At 43.4% G+C, this 17,131-nt stretch overlaps 9 protein-coding genes and 1 non-coding gene across 10 annotated transcripts; 8 read left to right on the top strand and 2 right to left on the bottom strand.

Moving 5' to 3' along the window:
• Positions 1-451: 451 nt before the first annotated feature.
• PUMCH_004298 (uncharacterized protein) lies at positions 452-1,480 on the top strand (the record flags this gene model as incomplete). The annotated part of the gene is made up of 1 exon (XM_063023238.1): positions 452-1,480. The coding sequence occupies one exon, from the start codon at positions 452-454 to the stop codon at positions 1,478-1,480; it is 1,029 nt and encodes a 342-aa protein (XP_062879308.1).
• A 1,081-nt stretch (positions 1,481-2,561) lies between these two features.
• On the top strand, positions 2,562-3,560 carry PUMCH_004297 (uncharacterized protein; the record flags this gene model as incomplete). Its single annotated transcript, XM_063023237.1, has 1 exon — positions 2,562-3,560. The coding sequence occupies one exon, from the start codon at positions 2,562-2,564 to the stop codon at positions 3,558-3,560; it is 999 nt and encodes a 332-aa protein (XP_062879307.1).
• A 178-nt stretch (positions 3,561-3,738) lies between these two features.
• PUMCH_004296 lies at positions 3,739-3,811 on the top strand. The gene has a single exon. It is a non-coding gene; the product is annotated as a tRNA-Ala (tRNA).
• A 371-nt stretch (positions 3,812-4,182) lies between these two features.
• Positions 4,183-5,547, top strand: PUMCH_004295 (uncharacterized protein; the record flags this gene model as incomplete). Its single annotated transcript, XM_063023236.1, has 1 exon — positions 4,183-5,547. One exon carries the CDS (start codon positions 4,183-4,185, stop codon positions 5,545-5,547), a length of 1,365 nt encoding a protein of 454 aa, XP_062879306.1.
• Positions 5,548-5,886: 339 nt separating this feature from the next.
• PUMCH_004294 (uncharacterized protein) lies at positions 5,887-6,864 on the top strand (the record flags this gene model as incomplete). The annotated part of the gene is made up of 1 exon (XM_063023235.1): positions 5,887-6,864. The coding sequence occupies one exon, from the start codon at positions 5,887-5,889 to the stop codon at positions 6,862-6,864; it is 978 nt and encodes a 325-aa protein (XP_062879305.1).
• A 173-nt stretch (positions 6,865-7,037) lies between these two features.
• PUMCH_004293 (uncharacterized protein) lies at positions 7,038-8,642 on the bottom strand (the record flags this gene model as incomplete). The annotated part of the gene is made up of 1 exon (XM_063023234.1): positions 7,038-8,642. The coding sequence occupies one exon, from the start codon at positions 8,640-8,642 to the stop codon at positions 7,038-7,040; it is 1,605 nt and encodes a 534-aa protein (XP_062879304.1).
• Positions 8,643-9,528: 886 nt separating this feature from the next.
• PUMCH_004292 (uncharacterized protein) lies at positions 9,529-11,340 on the top strand (the record flags this gene model as incomplete). Its single annotated transcript, XM_063023233.1, has 1 exon — positions 9,529-11,340. One exon carries the CDS (start codon positions 9,529-9,531, stop codon positions 11,338-11,340), a length of 1,812 nt encoding a protein of 603 aa, XP_062879303.1.
• Positions 11,341-12,049: 709 nt separating this feature from the next.
• Positions 12,050-12,904, top strand: PUMCH_004291 (uncharacterized protein; the record flags this gene model as incomplete). The annotated part of the gene is made up of 1 exon (XM_063023232.1): positions 12,050-12,904. One exon carries the CDS (start codon positions 12,050-12,052, stop codon positions 12,902-12,904), a length of 855 nt encoding a protein of 284 aa, XP_062879302.1.
• Positions 12,905-13,461: 557 nt separating this feature from the next.
• PUMCH_004290 (uncharacterized protein) lies at positions 13,462-14,472 on the top strand (the record flags this gene model as incomplete). The annotated part of the gene is made up of 1 exon (XM_063023231.1): positions 13,462-14,472. The coding sequence occupies one exon, from the start codon at positions 13,462-13,464 to the stop codon at positions 14,470-14,472; it is 1,011 nt and encodes a 336-aa protein (XP_062879301.1).
• An 891-nt stretch (positions 14,473-15,363) lies between these two features.
• Positions 15,364-16,128, bottom strand: PUMCH_004289 (uncharacterized protein; the record flags this gene model as incomplete). Its single annotated transcript, XM_063023230.1, has 1 exon — positions 15,364-16,128. The coding sequence occupies one exon, from the start codon at positions 16,126-16,128 to the stop codon at positions 15,364-15,366; it is 765 nt and encodes a 254-aa protein (XP_062879300.1).
• Positions 16,129-17,131: the final 1,003 nt, after the last annotated feature.

The raw sequence follows: 17,131 nt of genomic DNA, 5'->3' as shown, positions 1-17,131 counted from the left end.
GAATCCAATGTCCAATTCTTAAGTAGATACGAGAAATGTTGAACAATTTGAACGAGTTGGGTGTCTTTCCGATCTACAAAAAGTGCATTCATATTTGCTCTCACCTTATACTCTCGAATCATCATTAACCCATTCTACATTGGCTCACATGTGGTACAACATGTGGCACTTCAAGGCTCCTGAACTTCGCAACAGACTCTGATCTACATATGTGTAAGAAATCAAGTAGTCAACTCTTCATTGATAGATTCATACCAATTGACTACTTGAATATGGCAAAGAATGCTCTGCATTGTATGTGCAGTATTTCGCAGCCAATTTATGAGCATGGTGGTTTGTGCTAGGCATATTCATATAAAATCTTCCAATTCACGTACCAGGTACTCTTCCATTTGCTCGGAATTCTCATTCACTCGAGTAATTATTTGAATTTCATCGCTGCTCGACAACAATGGCACGGAAAAGGTCCCCAAAAACGGGAAAGAGACGGGGAAAAATCGATCTCCAGCCCAAGTCAATTTTAACGTCTGCACCAGATCAAAATCAGCAAGAAGCCAAGTCAGAGAACCGCCAAAGCGGAAATAGCGAAGTCGGTGAGCACAAAACTATCAGGAGGTTCAAACCTGATGTAGCCGGTGTTGTACTTTCCGAACTAGCCCTATTTAAAATTGATACCTTGAAAGAGTTTAGCACCAAGGCGACTTTTGATGACATGAATACTACTTTTGAGAGATGTCATGAGAAAGTCGCGGAACTACTTCAGAAATACCAAGACAAACAAAGCACATACTTGAATTATGTGTATCGCGAAGTCAATGGCAAATATGTTCTTCGGTTAACTGACCCACCGGGCGATTGGCCCGTGAGGATTGCTTACCTACAAGGTGACATCTCAGACTGCTGTAGCGAATTGGAGTCCTGTCTCAAGCTGATCTTGCAGGGTCAACGACGCATTGAACTTTATCGTCTGCGCCATGCTTTTGAAAAAAGAGTTGCGGCCATACTCAAGGAGCATAAGCTGTATTTTCGGTACGAGTTTCAGTTCGCATACTACTGGAAATTGAGATGTATATATTTATCGTGGAATCGTTACTATCTAGATGTTGCGAGAAAATTATGCGCACCAATTTTTGCCCTTGTTGCTCAGACTTTAAGTGAAACTCTAGCGTCATTTCGGCACCAAGATTTGACGTATTGGTTTGTAAGACTCGGAATCTACTTCAAGATATTCTTAAACCTCTGGTCACAACTAAATGCCCGCTTTATCTATGCTTCAAAAATTGAAGACAGTATTTACAGATACTTCAATGAAAAATTTGAAAGTTGGGCAGAGCACAGGGCTAAAAAGCACACGGGTCCAGCAGAAAAGATTGATTATTGGCCAGATGAACAGTTCGGCCCAGTTCCCAATTGTCAAGCCCTTTCGCTGGTTGTGAATGCACTGCAGGCTCATCTCATTGATTCTTCTGCGGAAGAATAGTGTGTTCTAGTTGTTCGGTTGCCATCATCTCAAAGCAGAAGCTAAGGGTTTCGGATGCAGTCGAGGCCTATGCCTCAAATTTATACCCAACAATCGGATATTTTTCACTGAATATTAGGACCTGTTGATTTGTAGCTCTTGCAATATGCACCCATGTATCGTTGCCTCTACCTCTTGGTGTTATAAATCACAAAGTACAAGGGTAGCTGTAATATGGCGCATTTTTGGAAAGACTCTTGACATGAAAAAAGCAGCTTCCAATCAATTTTCAGGAATTGATTTCGAATCCTCTCTAATTCTGTGATCCAAATTGCACTGCTTGCAAATATATGATCTCGAAGATGGAGCGAAACGAAAAAGCACGCAAACTCAGGTACAATGGATTGAATCCGTTATAAAATACTTTGGCACTACGATTCTTGGGTCACCACAAAGTTCTTCCAACGGCCTCCCGAAACCTAATGCTGAATAATAAAAGATGCAATGAATCTGAAAGACCTGAGGGGCTCAAATGAGACGCCGCGATTTTCGTCTAAAATGGAAGGCTATTCCCTGCCTCTCTTTTACTCGCTCCTACCTTTGACAACTCTACTATTAGTGTGTATATTGAATATCCAACATACATCTGCTCCGCTCAACGAACTACCACTTCCTAGCCGAACCAATCCTCGAAATTAACTAAAATTGATATCGGCAATTTCAAAAGCCTGAGGGCTCAAATGCTAACTGTTTTTCTTGACAAGAATCTCATCAAAATACCAACACCACCTCAGATTAAAGGACCTGCACGCAACCACTCTCACCTATTTCCCAAAGCGGAAATGGATTTGCAGCCATTATCCCAAGACCATTCCTGATTCGGAAATACATCATCTAGAACCAGGGGCCCGATATTAAGATATGTCCGTAAACAGAAGTCTCCAAGGGTTTTTCTATGTCTCAATTCAGAAATTTTACAGCCCTTCCATTTTCATGAATCATATATAGTGGCTGCCAGCTCCCTTCACTACGGAATCACTGATTCACAGAAGAGAACCATAGTTGCAACTGATTCGAATTCCGTCGTTTTTAATCAATAGTTATGAAGGTATCCACATTGTCGGCCTCCCTCATGTTGGCCATGATGGCCAATGTCAACGCTTTGCCTGCTTCCATTAGCGACACTAAGAGTACAGCGTTGACGCCAGCACAGGAGGAACAAATAAATGCTCTTATTGTTCAATTGGACTCTCATACCGCCAAAAGAGCTTTGATTATTGATTCTGCCGAGCTTCAAAAGAGAGACTATGCTATCGTTACCCAGATTTTGGCTGCAATTGATTCTACTAACCTTGCCCCTATGATCATCCAGGGTTTGGTCGATAACAAAAACTTGCAACCAATTGTCACACAGGCGGCAATTCTTATCATCAAAAGTGGTTTAATTTCTTTAGATACCTTATTCACCGCCTTAACCCAATCTGGCTTGGCTACTACAGTCATCCAAGACATTCTTGATGATTGTACTTTCTACCAAGACATTTTCAAATTGGCCTTGCAGGAGATTTCTGGCTTGGTTGATAAGATCAAAGCCAAGCTTTCAGGTCAAAATGTGAACCTTAAGAGATCCGAGAATGAAACGGACCTTGCTCTTTACGTCGAGCCAGTGAAGAGATATGATCCAAACGGAGTTGTGAATCAACTCTTGGAGTCATTGGCCCAATCCGGGTTGGCATCTTCTGTGGTGAGAGCATTGATTGTTGACCCACAATTTTTGCAATATGGTGCATCTCTTCTTAAACAGTTGTTTGATCAAAACCTCATCAACTTCAGTGGCTTGCTTTCTGCGATTAAAAACTCTGGTTTAGTTACTTCGCTTTTCAAGGAATTCTTCAATGTTTCGACCCTCAAGACAGTTATTTTCAATTCTTTAGCTGCCGCATTTAACCAATGTGGTGGTCTGACCATCTCTGGTTCTCCAACTGGTCTTGTTACCCAGACTTCGACTACCACTGTGCTTCCTAGCTTCACTGCTACGGGGACCACCATTCCAACTGGCACTTGCAAGAGAAGAAGAAAGAGAAGATCGTACAATTATTGAGATGGCAGGCCAGGGGTCTTGACAATGTAACATACTTTTTTAGGAATATATGCTTCGATTTACTATTTTTTTTTTGAATCTAAATTTGAATTGAAGATCTCAAGTGAATTTTAAGGGGTGAGCATACATTTTGAGTTAAGAGGTCATATTGTTGCCTCATTTTCCATTGATATCGATTGGGCGTGTGGCGTAGTTGGTAGCGCGTCTGCCTTGCAAGCAGAAGGTCATTGGTTCGACTCCGATCTCGTCCATTATTTTTTCCATCATATCAACGATAAGTACTGGGAAATAAATTAATTTTTTTTTTGTTGAAATGAAGTTCGAACTCATTCAATAATGTTCATTTCCAATATTCTAATTAGTTTCTGCCTAAAAAAATCTCATCTCCCTATTTCCGCACTACCACTTATCACTATAACTATACGCGACACACTCACTGTTTACACTACTGATACTTACATCAAGAAACACATCGTAGCACAATCAAAACACAATGCCAGGGTATGTACACACTAGATAACCAACCAATCACATCAAGAACATCCAACTAATATTCAGCGAAGTCGTCTCTCTACTGCTAGGGCAATGTGGAAACCAAGTGGGGCTCCAATACTGGGGTCAAATGGCCTCAGAACACAGAATCAGCTCCGATGGTATCGCTGAACCGATCGAAAACGAAGACTTGGCTTACATAAGCACAAGCGAACAGTTTCCCTCCGACACGAGTCTCAAACAACTGCGAAGAGACCAAACAGATGTGTTCTTTTCCCGTAGTGAGGAGAATAGATACACTCCTAGATCGATTTTGATAGACTTAGAACCCTCGGTAATAGGAAAGGCAATGTCGGCAATGCCCATGTTTAATTCACGTAATGTTCATTTGAGCGAGAACGGCGCTGGAGCAGCCAATAACTGGCAACGGGGCCATGCCTACGCATCCCAGCATGAAGAAGAATTGATGAACTTGATTGATCGGGAGCTAGACAAATGTGATAATCTCTCCACATTTCAATTATTTCATAGCGTAGCAGGAGGAACGGGGTCTGGTGTGGGAAGCTACTTGCTAGAGCTTCTAGACGATAGATACGGGAGTAAGAAACTTATCACCACATATTCGATCTTTCCATCCAATGAGAAGACATCGGACGTTGTTGTACAGCCATATAATACCGTGTTGACGCTTCGAAGGCTCATTGATCACAGCAACGCTACCTTTGTGTTTGACAACGACTCCTTGAATCGCTTAGAGAGCACTCTTTTGAACAGTTCGTCTTCATTTGCGCATGGGGCGTTCACGGGAGAAAATAAGCTTATATCATACATCGCTTGTGGAGTGTCAAATCCGCTCCGCTTCCCCAGCTACACCTATAGCTCGTACGAGTCTATCTTGGCTACACTTGTGCCAACGCCCGATTTGAAATTTCTTTCCTCTGCCATTGCACCATACTCGAATATTCCAGGTTGCGCACCCAAGGGCAACTATGTCAGTCTTAATGAAAACGATATTGTGCTTGAGCTTCTCAATGAAAAATATAAGATGAATCAAGTTCACGAGTTACCTAAATACATCACAATGCTTGACTACATAATTGGAGACAGAATTAGTCAATCAGAGCTCCGAAAGGGTTTAATTCGAGCACAACAGAGGACCACATTTGTGCCGTGGACTTCCTCAGTGATCAATGTGGTTAATGGCAAGAGACCATATGGCGAGCCTAAACGAGGATTGAGCGGCTTTCAAATTTCAAATAATACGTCCATCCAGCACATGTTTCACAAAATCGTTCGCCAGTACGAGCTTTTGGCCAAGCGTGCCGCATACATCAATTTCTACACCGAAACAAATGACCCAGCGGAGAGAGCTCAGGTGCTAGATACTTTCAACGATTGCAAAGAGCTGATATTGTCAGTGATTGACGAGTACAGATCATGCACGTCCCTCAGCTATCTTGATGACGAACAACTAGATGACCAGATGATTATGTAGGAAAGAAATGAAGAACATAAGCCAGCGAAAATACAAAGATTCGGCATTACACCAAACTCAAGAAATTTACACGGGATCCACAATTCCTCTTGTTGATATAGCGATTTATGGACTCCCTAAAACCGGAACCAAACGGTAACAAAGAGTATAAAATCTCCCATGCAACGAAGCTATAAATTCAAACACATGAATAAAAACATTATCGATCCTCAACCTCAATCCCCAGAATTCTTCTCTAACTTCATTCAGCCAAAGTACTCTGCCTGATCACGTGCAGGGCTCTTGACAGGATCATTATCTTTAAAACTACCTGCTATCAACTAACTATTCCACACAACCATGTCCTTTAATTTCTCGGGATTTGCCGACAACTTAAAGTCTTTCGGCGACAAAATCTCCAATGACTTCAACAAAGAAGTGCTTCCCTTCGCCCAAAGAACGACTCGTCTTGTTCAAGAAAGAATCGGCAAAGTAAACATTGACGAAATCAGCCAATTGCCCTCGGAGTACACTGAGTTGGCCACCAAGTGTAACAATGTCGAGAAGCTCTACAAGAACATTTTGAAGGTCACTCAAAACTACGAAAACGAGTCCTACGATTATCCATTGAACTTACAAGAATCCTTCACCGACTTAGGAAAGAACATCACCAACAGAGTGTCGAACCTTTCCAAGGCTACCAACACCGCTGAGGCTCAAGCCGCTTTGGTGAATCCTATCGATGGCGACTTCAAGCCTCCTAAGACGATGTACCATGCTCTTGCCAGAGCCACCAATGGATCAGTTTTAACTCTGAGCGACAAATCTGACGACCCATTGGTCAAAGCTTTGGACTTGTACTCGTCCAACATGAACAAGATTGCCAATGCCAGATTGGGCCAGGATCAATTGATCAAATCTAAGTTCAACAAACCCTTATCTACTACCTTGAGATCGCTCCTTGCACAGAGCTCCTCCATCCAGAAAAAGGTCGAGGATAAGAGAATTGATTACGATGTTGCACGCCAAACACTTACAAACTGTTCCAACCCTGCCAAGGAGCCCCAATTGAGAGTGGCCATGGAGAACGCTGAAGACGAGTTTGCCAATACCGTCGAAGACGCCCTCTCGGTGATGCAGAATGTGTTGGAACAAGCCAAGCCTCTTGAAGAGCTCTTGGAATTGACCAAGGCCCAATTGGCATATCACAAGTTGGCCGGCGAATTATTGGGCAGCATGGTCGGTGACCTAGAGGGCTTGATTACCGATAACTCTAGAGCCCAGAGCAGCAAGGGCGCAGACGGCTCCAATTCTGAAGGCGGAGACTTCGGTATATAAGTCGGCTTTTTGGATTCGTAAAGCGTATTAGCGTATTGTTATGTACAGTTGAACTGACTCAAATCAATTTACTCGTTATTAATTTATTCGTCTGTATTTACACAGCGGGGCTTTGTAACTCCGCCGCAAATGAATGCTTCAATGTCATTCGTAATGCAAGTTTAATTTGTTTCTTATTGGAACCTGAGGGCACTCAATCTGATGTCAGTGGCAGACTCCTCTGGATTGAAACCGAAGCTACCCTCCAATAATTTGGCGTGAATGGACTGCAATGCTCTGATAGTATCCTTTGCATTGATCACAGCAGAGATATTGATCTCGTTAGCACCCTGACTGATCATTTCAATATTGATTCTCTCGTCAGCAAGAACCTTGAACATATTACCAGCAATACCAATGAAGTTTACCATTTGCTTACCAACAAGAGAGACAATGGTCATCTGTCTGGTCACATCAACGGTACCCATTTTGCGCAATTCTTTCAAAGCCTCTTTTAAGCTGACCTCTTGGTCTGGCTGGATTTGCATGGCCATGGAGACGTGAACCTCGGAGGTAGAGATCAAATCAACCACAAGTCTGTATCTGTCAAGAGTAGTGAACAAATGGGCCAAAAAGCCATGCGAAAGTGTCTTCTTGTTGGAATGCACGTTGATGACTGCGATATCCTGCTTGGCAGTGATAGCAGTGGCGGATCTTCTCTTCTGGGATTGAATATAGCTGCTTGGCAAACTCTCATAAGCGGCTGGAGGATGTGGAGGGGTGGCCTCACCTCTACGACCAATATTGTCAGGGTAGATGATGGTACCGTTACCGGTAGGGTTCTCGACGTTTTTGATTCTGATTGGAATTTTAGCTTTGATGACTTGTTCCATGGTAAATGGATGAATAACCTCAGAGCCATAATAGGTCAATTCGGCAGCCTCATCTGGTGTAACACTGTCTAAGAGTCTGGCGTTTGGAACCTTACGTGGATCGGCTGTGAAGATACCATCGACCTCCTTCCAGATCTGCAATTCGTCAGCCTGAACGCCAACAGCCACAAGAGCAGCACACAAGTCAGTGTAACCACGTCCAACACCATTAAGAAGACCACCTGGAACAACACCAAAGTATCCAGTGAAGACTGGAATCACGTCCGAATCCATGGCAGATGCGATCTCGCCAAACTTGGTGGCCAAGAATTGGTAGAATTTATCATCGAGGCCCTTTGAAACATCGTAGTCCAAGGGGATGATATCACTGAGGTCCACGTAGGTAGCTTTCAAGCCTCTGTCGTTCATCAAGGCAGCCATGAACAAACACGACAACTTCTCACCTACAGACATAATAGAGTCCAAGGTTCTTGGGCTGATTTCTCCAATGACCTGGGAGGCATGGAGCAATTCTTGGGCTCTAGCGACCTCTTTACTGGACTGTTGGATCAACTGGGCCTGAAGTTGAGGGTCAGAGATTTTGCTGCGAGCGTTATCGGTGTGATCTTTCTCGATCACCTCTAAAAGAGGACGGAACTCCGCATTTTGCGAGGCAAGATCAGCAGCTTTAAGTAAGCGCGAGGTGGTACCCTCGCTTTTTGTGTTTGACGAACGCGCCGAGCATACTACCGCAACACGATTCTGCAACGCGTACTGCTTGACGACATTTTCGACGATGTTTTCGGGAAATTTGCCAACAGAAGTACCTCCAAATTTCTGGATGATCCAGCCGGGCGGCAGAAGCTGTTTAAGGTCCAACACTGAGTTATAAGAGGTGGCAGAGAGAGTAGGCGACGATTCAGCCATGATGTCTGGTGTTGACTATTTGATTAATAGGTTGGAAAGATTAAAAGAAATATAATAATCTCAACAGAGATTGTAGCTGTGGAAGAAGAATGGATGTCGAATCGGGACACTACAGCGTTTATGAATTTTCCACTCTGGCTATGACTCAAATGACTCGGACGTCTGCATATAGCCAGGTATCGGCCATTTATCTATCTCACGTGTACGCTTTGACCGGTAGCGGCAAGAAGACGGCGCCGAATGTATGCACCGCGCTAGAAGGATAGAGCAAGAGATACCGATTAGGGTCGAAGGTATTTAAGTATTCTGGCAGATGTTGTTTTTGCAGAGGGACCAATCCTGAGATACTCATGGGTGAAAAATTCCAGGGTAAAGGACGTTTACGCGAAACGCACCAGGTATGCACAACAGACAATGCACAAATGACGTGAGAAAGAAGATGGGCACTATGAGGGCTGAGGTCGCCAGATCTCCATGAACCTTCATGACGTGGAAAAGACACTTCTAAACAATCCACTAAAAAAATAGTTTTAATCAATTCATCGAAAATGATTCTTCAGAGTTCGATACTCAGTGTCCTGAAGAGAATGAACTATAGTATTGTGTCCCATAAGTTTAACAAATAGAGATAAGAATCCTCTGTAAATCTTTGCCTGGATGATGGAATTGGACACAAACGAGCGCTCTTTTTTGACAGATCGATACCCCCAAAAACGTCATTCATCAACTCATCCCACCCGGTCCTTCTCTTCTCAGCCTTCTATCCATGTAAGTGCATACAGATCAATGCGCACTAAGATAGTAGTCTCATCTCTCATCACCCCACCATTTCATATTTTGTGAATCCACAAACTGACAATTTTTCATTATAATTCCATAGTCGAAAATGACGAAACGCTCGCCTTCGGCCTCTGAAGAATCCAACAAAAGACAGGACTCCACCTTCAACCATGACCAGATCGTTAGCTTTTTCAACTCCAAAATCTTCCTGGATGACTTCCAGAAATCATTGAAAACTGACATTACGGAGAGTCAACCTTACAGATGGGGCACTGTGACCCAACTTTTCGACGATACCCTTTTAAGAAACGTACGGAAAGAGGTCCTCAATGAGATCGCCTTCACAAAGAAGGAGACTGACATCTACAAGGTCTTTCAATCTGGAGATCTAGCCAATCTCTCCGGGTTGAACTGGGACGATTTGTCTCGTTTGCCTTCCTTGTCCAAGCTTCGTGCTGGTATCTATTCTGAAGAATTCAGAGACTTCATATCGAATGTCACTGGGTGTGGAAAGTTGAGCGGTGTGAAAACTGACTTGTCGATCAACACATACACCAAAGGGTGCCATCTTTTGACCCACGACGATGTCATTGGCTCCAGAAGGGTCAGCTTCATTCTCTATTTGCCTGATCCTGATTCTACGTGGAAGCCACACTATGGCGGTGCCTTGAGGTTGTTCCCTGCTATTGTTCCAAACGTTCCCAAGGCAGATTTTGAATGCAAGTTGACTCCTCAATTCAATCAAATTGCTTTTTTTACCGTGCAACCGGGTCTCTCGTTCCATGATGTGGAGGAAGTTAGAGTCGACAAGCAGCGTTTGTCGATCCAAGGTTGGTTCCACATTCCCCAAGAGGGAGAGAAGGGCTTTGTCCCCGGTGAACAAGAAGCAACCGAGGCAAAAAGTACATTGCAACAGCTTCAAACAAAGGAGCTCCAAGAGTATGATTTCCCAAAGCCTATTAGAAACGACTTTGCAGCTAACGAAACCAAGGTTTTAGAAAAAGCTCAGAACGGTGCATTCACCGAGGCTGAGTACGAGTACTTGAAAACTTTCTTGAGCGAGTCCTACTTGAAACCAGAAATGATGGAGAAATTACAGAATGCTTTCATTGAGGACTCAGTCATCGAGCTCAAGGAAATCTTGGAGAAAAAGTATGCCGATGCTCTCCAACACACTCTCCGTACCACAGAGCTCGAAAAGCGTGTTCCTCAAACATCCGCTGGCGTGGAGTTTCCTTGGAAGTGCGCTGTTCCTCCTCACAAGCAGCGGTTTATGTACATTGACGGTACCACTGACTTTGAATTGACCGAGGAGGCAATTAATCACGTAAACAATGTCGGACCACAACAACTCCCCAACTTCCAGCTTGTTAAAAGATTGGCTGACGAAGAGGCAGACAAGAAGATGTTGGACCTTCTCAGCTTCATGAAGTCAGCAGCCTTCCGCAAGTGGTTGGTATATATTACTGGTCTTTTCCCAACAAGCGATCAGCTTTTGGCACGTAAATTTAGACCAGGACAGGATTTTATCCTTGCGACTACCACTGACAAAAAATTGGCTCGTGAGGGTGAGTTGAATGTGCTACTCGAGGCTACATTGGGATTGACTCCCACGGCAGTAAACCCAAAGAACTGGGAGTCTGGAGACTTTGGTGGCTACGAGGTCTGTATGGCTCTCAATACGGACAGTGATGGAGAGTTTGAAGATGACGATCCTGCCATCTACAAGGCCAGTGATCCTTCAGACGACTCAGTGCTTTACACCAGTCAGTGCAAATGGAACACGATGTCGCTCATGTTGAGGGATCCAAGCGTTTTGAAATTTGTAAAATACGTCAGCATTGATGCCAAAGGCTCCAGATGGGACATAAGTGGACAGTGGAATGTCAAAAGTAATGATGAAGAAGAGTCTACATGAACGACGCAAGCTAAATAGAAAAGCCGTCTTGAAAGTGGGCAAACATCAAAGGATTTTATAGAGATACGAGACAATGATTGAGCAAATATTATTTTAGGAGATTTTATTCTTGTTATCCATTTTTCAGATTTTTGCAGCCACTACTAGCGAAGAGGCTCCCCTGGTCCAAAATGCATGCCATATACAGTGTCACAATCAGTGCTTTGGTTGCAAAAAAAGAGAACCTCGGGTTTCGCTCCCTTGGCCTCAGATCGCAACAGAAAAAAAAGAAAATGAAAAAAGGCCTAATTTCGAAAAAGAAATTGCGCTAAGAATCACACTCAATCCACCAAGTGGTTAGCTGTTCTTTCGATACACGTGCAAATGGAATTTGTGTGGGGATACGCGGACTTTAGCACTGGATGTATTGACCACTACCAACAATCAAGCGAAATTACAACCAAATACCAACCACATAGTCTTAAAAATTACCAAATCTATATCAGCCTCACCCCAAAATCAATTCTCCATCAGGACACTCGACCCCGATTGCCGGGTAAGAGCATATCGGAGGTTTTTCCCGCATCAAGTGCGAACATCCGCGTTCCTGCAGAGGACGCCACGTCTATTATATAGAGCTGATACTTTTTCTAGAGTAAATCTTGAAAACCTGTCGCTTGAAACCAACGCAGTTTTCTAGTCCTTTGCCACCTCAAGTAAGACAGTCACCATGGCCGACGAGTCTAATCCTATGGTCGTGTTTGCCACCGTGGCCGCCATCATCTCCACATTCGTGATCTTCTACTACGTTCAGAAGTCCAAGAACACAAATACTCCTGTTTTGTCTCCTGAGGAGTTCAGAAAATTCCCCTTGATTGCTAAGACTAGAGTGTCTCACAACTCGTGCGTCTACAAGTTCGGTTTGCCCAAGTCTACTGACAGATTGGGCTTGCCTATTGGACAGCATGTGTCTATCTCCGCTGTCATTGATGGTAAGGAGGTTGTGCGTTCATACACCCCTATCTCCAACGATGAGCAATTGGGCTCTTTTGACTTGTTGATTAAGACTTACGACAATGGTAACATTTCTAGATATGTCGAGTCCAAGAAGATCGGAGAGACTGTTGAATTCAGAGGTCCAAAGGGCTTTTTCACTTACACTCCTAACATGGTCGAGTCTTTCGGTATGGTTGCTGGTGGTACTGGTATTGCCCCAATGTACCAGGTTTTCACTGCTGTCTTGGACAACCCAGAGGACAAGACCAAGATCCACTTGCTCTACGCCAACGTTTCCGAGAACGACATCTTGTTGAGAGCCGAGCTCGAGCAATTGGAGAAGAAACACCCCGACCAATTCAAGGTTCACTATGTTTTGAACAGCCCTCCCGAGAACTGGACCGGCTCTGTTGGCTTCATCACTCCTGAGATCATGGAGACTCACTTGCCAAAGAACACCGACAACACCAACTTGTTGATCTGTGGCCCTCCACCAATGGTTTCTGCCATCAAGAAGGCTGCTCAGACCCTTGGATACCCTAAGGCCAAGCCCGTCAGTAAATTGGGAGACCAGGTTTTTGTCTTCTAGATGAGTATGTCTGTGCTAGCATCTGCATTTACTGCAATAATTATTACATATCAAGACAATAAAGAGAGAATAATACATTTTTCTTTGGTGTGAAATTTGTCTTTTTTCTTTTTGCAAGGAATAGTAGAACAACACTCTCTAGGATTGAGATCATAGATTAGCATCTAATTCAACAGTACATCAGTATCCATATGACCAGATTAAAATTTCTATTCGAAGTAGATAAACGGTGAAAATAATCTAACATGAATTTTTCAGGCTCAAACGACTTACATTTCTCGTGTGCCCTAGACACCTTTGGCACATTTCGGTTGCTTCCTTGTGGTCGAAGTGTACAATTGAACAAAACAAGAACGTCATTTTACACACAAAACAGTAGATAAACAACTTTAAACAGCAAATTCTGCAAATGTATAATTCTCTCCACAAACCAACTCTATTTTTGCTTCCGCCGCATATGTCTCAGATAAAACAGTCCTTCATAGATTGTTCTGGAAAATTGGCTGCGAATATAACTCGTTCTAACTCCCCTGTCACTTCTCCTCTATCTCCTCATAATGGTCGTAAACAATCCTAACAACTGGCACTGGGTCGACAAGAACTGTATCGACTGGGCGAAAGCCTATTTCGACGAAAAGCTCGTGGGCTTGTCTGTGAAGTCAGAAGAAGCCAGATTCGTAGAAGTCAAATCTGTATCTTCCCTAGAAGGTGACGTGGAAGTTTGCCAAAGAAAAGGAAAGGTCATTTCGCTTTTCGACTTGCGCATTATTTTGAATATCGAGGGTAAGAGTACCGCTGAGAAGGAATTCAAGGGAAGCATTACTGTTCCAGAATTGGCCTATGATACCGAGGAAGACGAAATCCAATTCGAGGTCAGCATATACAATGAAGACAGCGACTCCGAAAAAATGAGACTTTTGGCCAAGAAGGAATTGATTCCTATTCTTAGACTGAAGTTGCTGGCGTTTGGTAAAGACCTTATTGAGTCCCAAGCCTCAGACATTCAACTTGAGAGCTCTTTGGTCAACTCAAAACTCACCAAAGAGAATCAGACTGAAACCTCCAAGAAGACGAACACTGCAGCCCCTGCACAACCTGCCCGTTCAACCTCCCAAGCTGCTTCGAAAACCAGCGCCACTTCCACCTCCTCCAATGTTCCAAAGTACAACACTGCAACTTTACACTTGGAGCCAACGTTTAACACCACCGCCGAGCAATTGTACATCACTTTGTTGGATGTTCAGCGTGTCTCCGCATGGACTCGTTCGCAAGCACAGATCGAGCCAAAGGAGGGAAGCGAGTTTAAGCTTTTCGGCGGATCCATTACCGGTAAAAACTTGAAGTTGGTGGAGAATGAACGTATCACACAGTCCTGGAGACTCGAAGATTGGAAGGCTGGCCACTACGCTCAACTTGACATTCAACTCAAGCAGGGTGCGGGAGAAACCACTATGGTGGTCAAGTGGTCTGGTATCCCAATTGGTGAAGAGGAGAGAGTGCGTGGAAACTTCGAAGACTACTACGTTCGTTCCATTAAGATCACTTTTGGTTTTGGTGCCGTATTGTAGATGATACTGTTTTTCACGTTTATAGATAGGTATCCCACGACTTCCAATTATTTTACTTATCGTAGAAAAATGTCCAGACTGTAAAATTTGAATTGTAAGAAAAAAAATGGGACCTTGTGCAAAGATTTACAGAATCCTCGAGCCATTGAAAAGCTGTCGATGTTAAAGGACCGAGAGTCTCTTCTTGTTCTCGTCAACAAAAATCTATCTTATTAGTCAAGTCTGATCGAAAAATTTCGAAGTAGCTCTAGTTCCATTGAAACTTTCCACTCAATATCTTAGGAACATGTGCGTGTTTACTGCTTGAATTACGGAAGTGAAAAGCAAGAGCGAGGCATATTGAAAGACCGAAATAACTGAGGTCAAACTCTATCTTACAATTGAATCACTGCTCTCAAACCTTTTGAATTGATCCATGTAGATAAGGTTTGATACCTCTCAACAATGATACATATAACATATACTAATTAAGAAGAAATAGTAGTAGTGAACTCAAACGAAAAAGCATTTTCTGTAATTATGTCTTTTTCATGAGGATAGTAATCAGACCAAGAACCTGTTCAATTTGGGCTCGTTTGTGGCATCATGAACACAGAAAGGAATGAAAACGAGCTTTGCGTTGCAAAATCAACAATCCTTTTGACTTTCATTCCAGGTGATCTTAGATTTTCTCAATAGTTGAAATATAGCGAACAGTTATCTATCCCGTTCTCATAAATTTCCCTTCATAACCACTCGAGTACATTTTCCCAAGTATAAGTACCGTGGGCTGATCCGCATCTTAAGGATAACTTTTTCACTTATATCTTTTTTTCATTTATTATAATTCATACTTGATGACTCTATAAGAGATTGATTTTGCGTGTTTGCTCACAACTTAGCACGTTCGATTCATAACTTAATCACGGCTCTGATACAGTCACCGTGGTGCATATCCTCAAATGCAGTGTTGATCTTCTCCAAAGGATGTCTGTGAGTGATGAATTCCTCAACCTTCAACTTGCCATCCATGTAATCTTCAACAATGTCTGGCAATTGGGATCTACCCTTGACACCGCCAAAAGCGGCACCTCTCCAAACTCTACCGGTAACCAATTGGAATGGTCTGGTGGAAATCTCCTTACCAGCGGCAGCAACACCAATGATAATGGACTCACCCCAGCCCTTGTGGCATGCCTCCAATGCGTCTCTCATGACATTCACATTACCAGTGCAGTCGAAAGTGTAGTCGCAACCACCATCAGTCATCTCAATCAATTTCAGGACAATAGAAGTACCTTCTGGCAATGTTGTTGGGTTGATGAAGTCAGTGGCACCAAATTGGGTAGCCCACTCCTTCTTCTTGTCGTTGATGTCAACAACAATGATCTTGTTGGCCTTTCTCTCTTTGGCACCTTGAACGACAGACAAACCAACACATCCAGCACCGAAAACAGCGACATTGTCACCTTCTTGGACGTTGGCAGTGATGGTAGCAGCACCGTAACCGGTAGTGATACCACATCCCAACAAACAGATTTTCTCAAAGTCGGCTTTTTCGTTGACTGCGACGACGGAAACATCAGCTACAACGGTGTATTGAGAGAAAGTAGAACATCCCATGAAGTGCAAAAGGTCCTTGCCCTTGCAGTGGAATCTGGAGGTTCCATCAGGCATGACACCTTTACCTTGAGTCTCTCTGACGGATCCACACAAGTTGGTCTTGCCAGACTTACAGAATTTACATTCCTTACACTCAGCGGTGTAAAGAGCAATGACATGGTCACCGACCTTGACGTTGGTGACGCCCTCACCGATGGACTCGACGATACCAGCACCCTCGTGTCCCAAAACAACTGGGAAAGCACCCTCTGGGTCAACACCAGACAAAGTGTAGGCATCAGTGTGACAGACACCAGTGTTCAACACTTTGATTCTGACTTCATGAGCCTTTGGAGGGTCGACGGTGATTTCCTCAATCTCGAGGGGCTTGCCGGCCTCCCAGGCGACAGCAGCTTTACATGTGATGGTCTGGTAATTAGTGAGATTCTTTGAGAATGTTTCGTAAGCCTCAATTGACGATGATCTCGGATCAGGGTAATCTTGCCGTTTTGTTCATTCCATGAATTCCCAAGCAATTGAGCTAGCAATACTATCTTCTGGAGAATGTGGTTTACGTACCTTGCCAGTTGTGTCGGACATTGTTGTGAAGAATTAGATAAAAGAAATACGGTTAGTGGAGAGTAGCGAGTAGGAGCTACGAAAGATATATATAATAGATTATGTCACTGCATAAATTAACCATTTTGGGAGTGAATTTCCGCCCTGAGACGGTGTGCGCACTCCCGATTAGAAGGCTTCGTAGTGAAAGAGAGCAAGGCAAACATTGCCTATTTGGGAGCTGATATGGTCAAAGAATTGGCATTCTTTGATTTAGTGATTGAGATTGGGTGTGGGCGTTTTCTTATTGGGAAAATGTGATAGGCCTCAATAGAAGTGTTCTTAGGTGGCAATTCGTTTCCGCTATAGCTCTCTCTGTCCAGAGAGAAAAGCTGGAGATCTAAGCTCTATAATAAAATTAAATAATGGCGGATGTTCTTCGGATTATTCAATAGATAAGACTGCTACTTGTAACTAATTGACCATTGGAAATTTTTCAAGTAGAAGTATCCCATCAACG

Source organism: Australozyma saopauloensis, chromosome 5 (assembly GCF_035610405.1).
Source record: "Australozyma saopauloensis chromosome 5, complete sequence".
NCBI lineage: Eukaryota > Fungi > Ascomycota > Pichiomycetes > Serinales > Metschnikowiaceae > Australozyma > Australozyma saopauloensis.
This window is presented reverse-complemented; position numbering and strand designations above follow the sequence as displayed.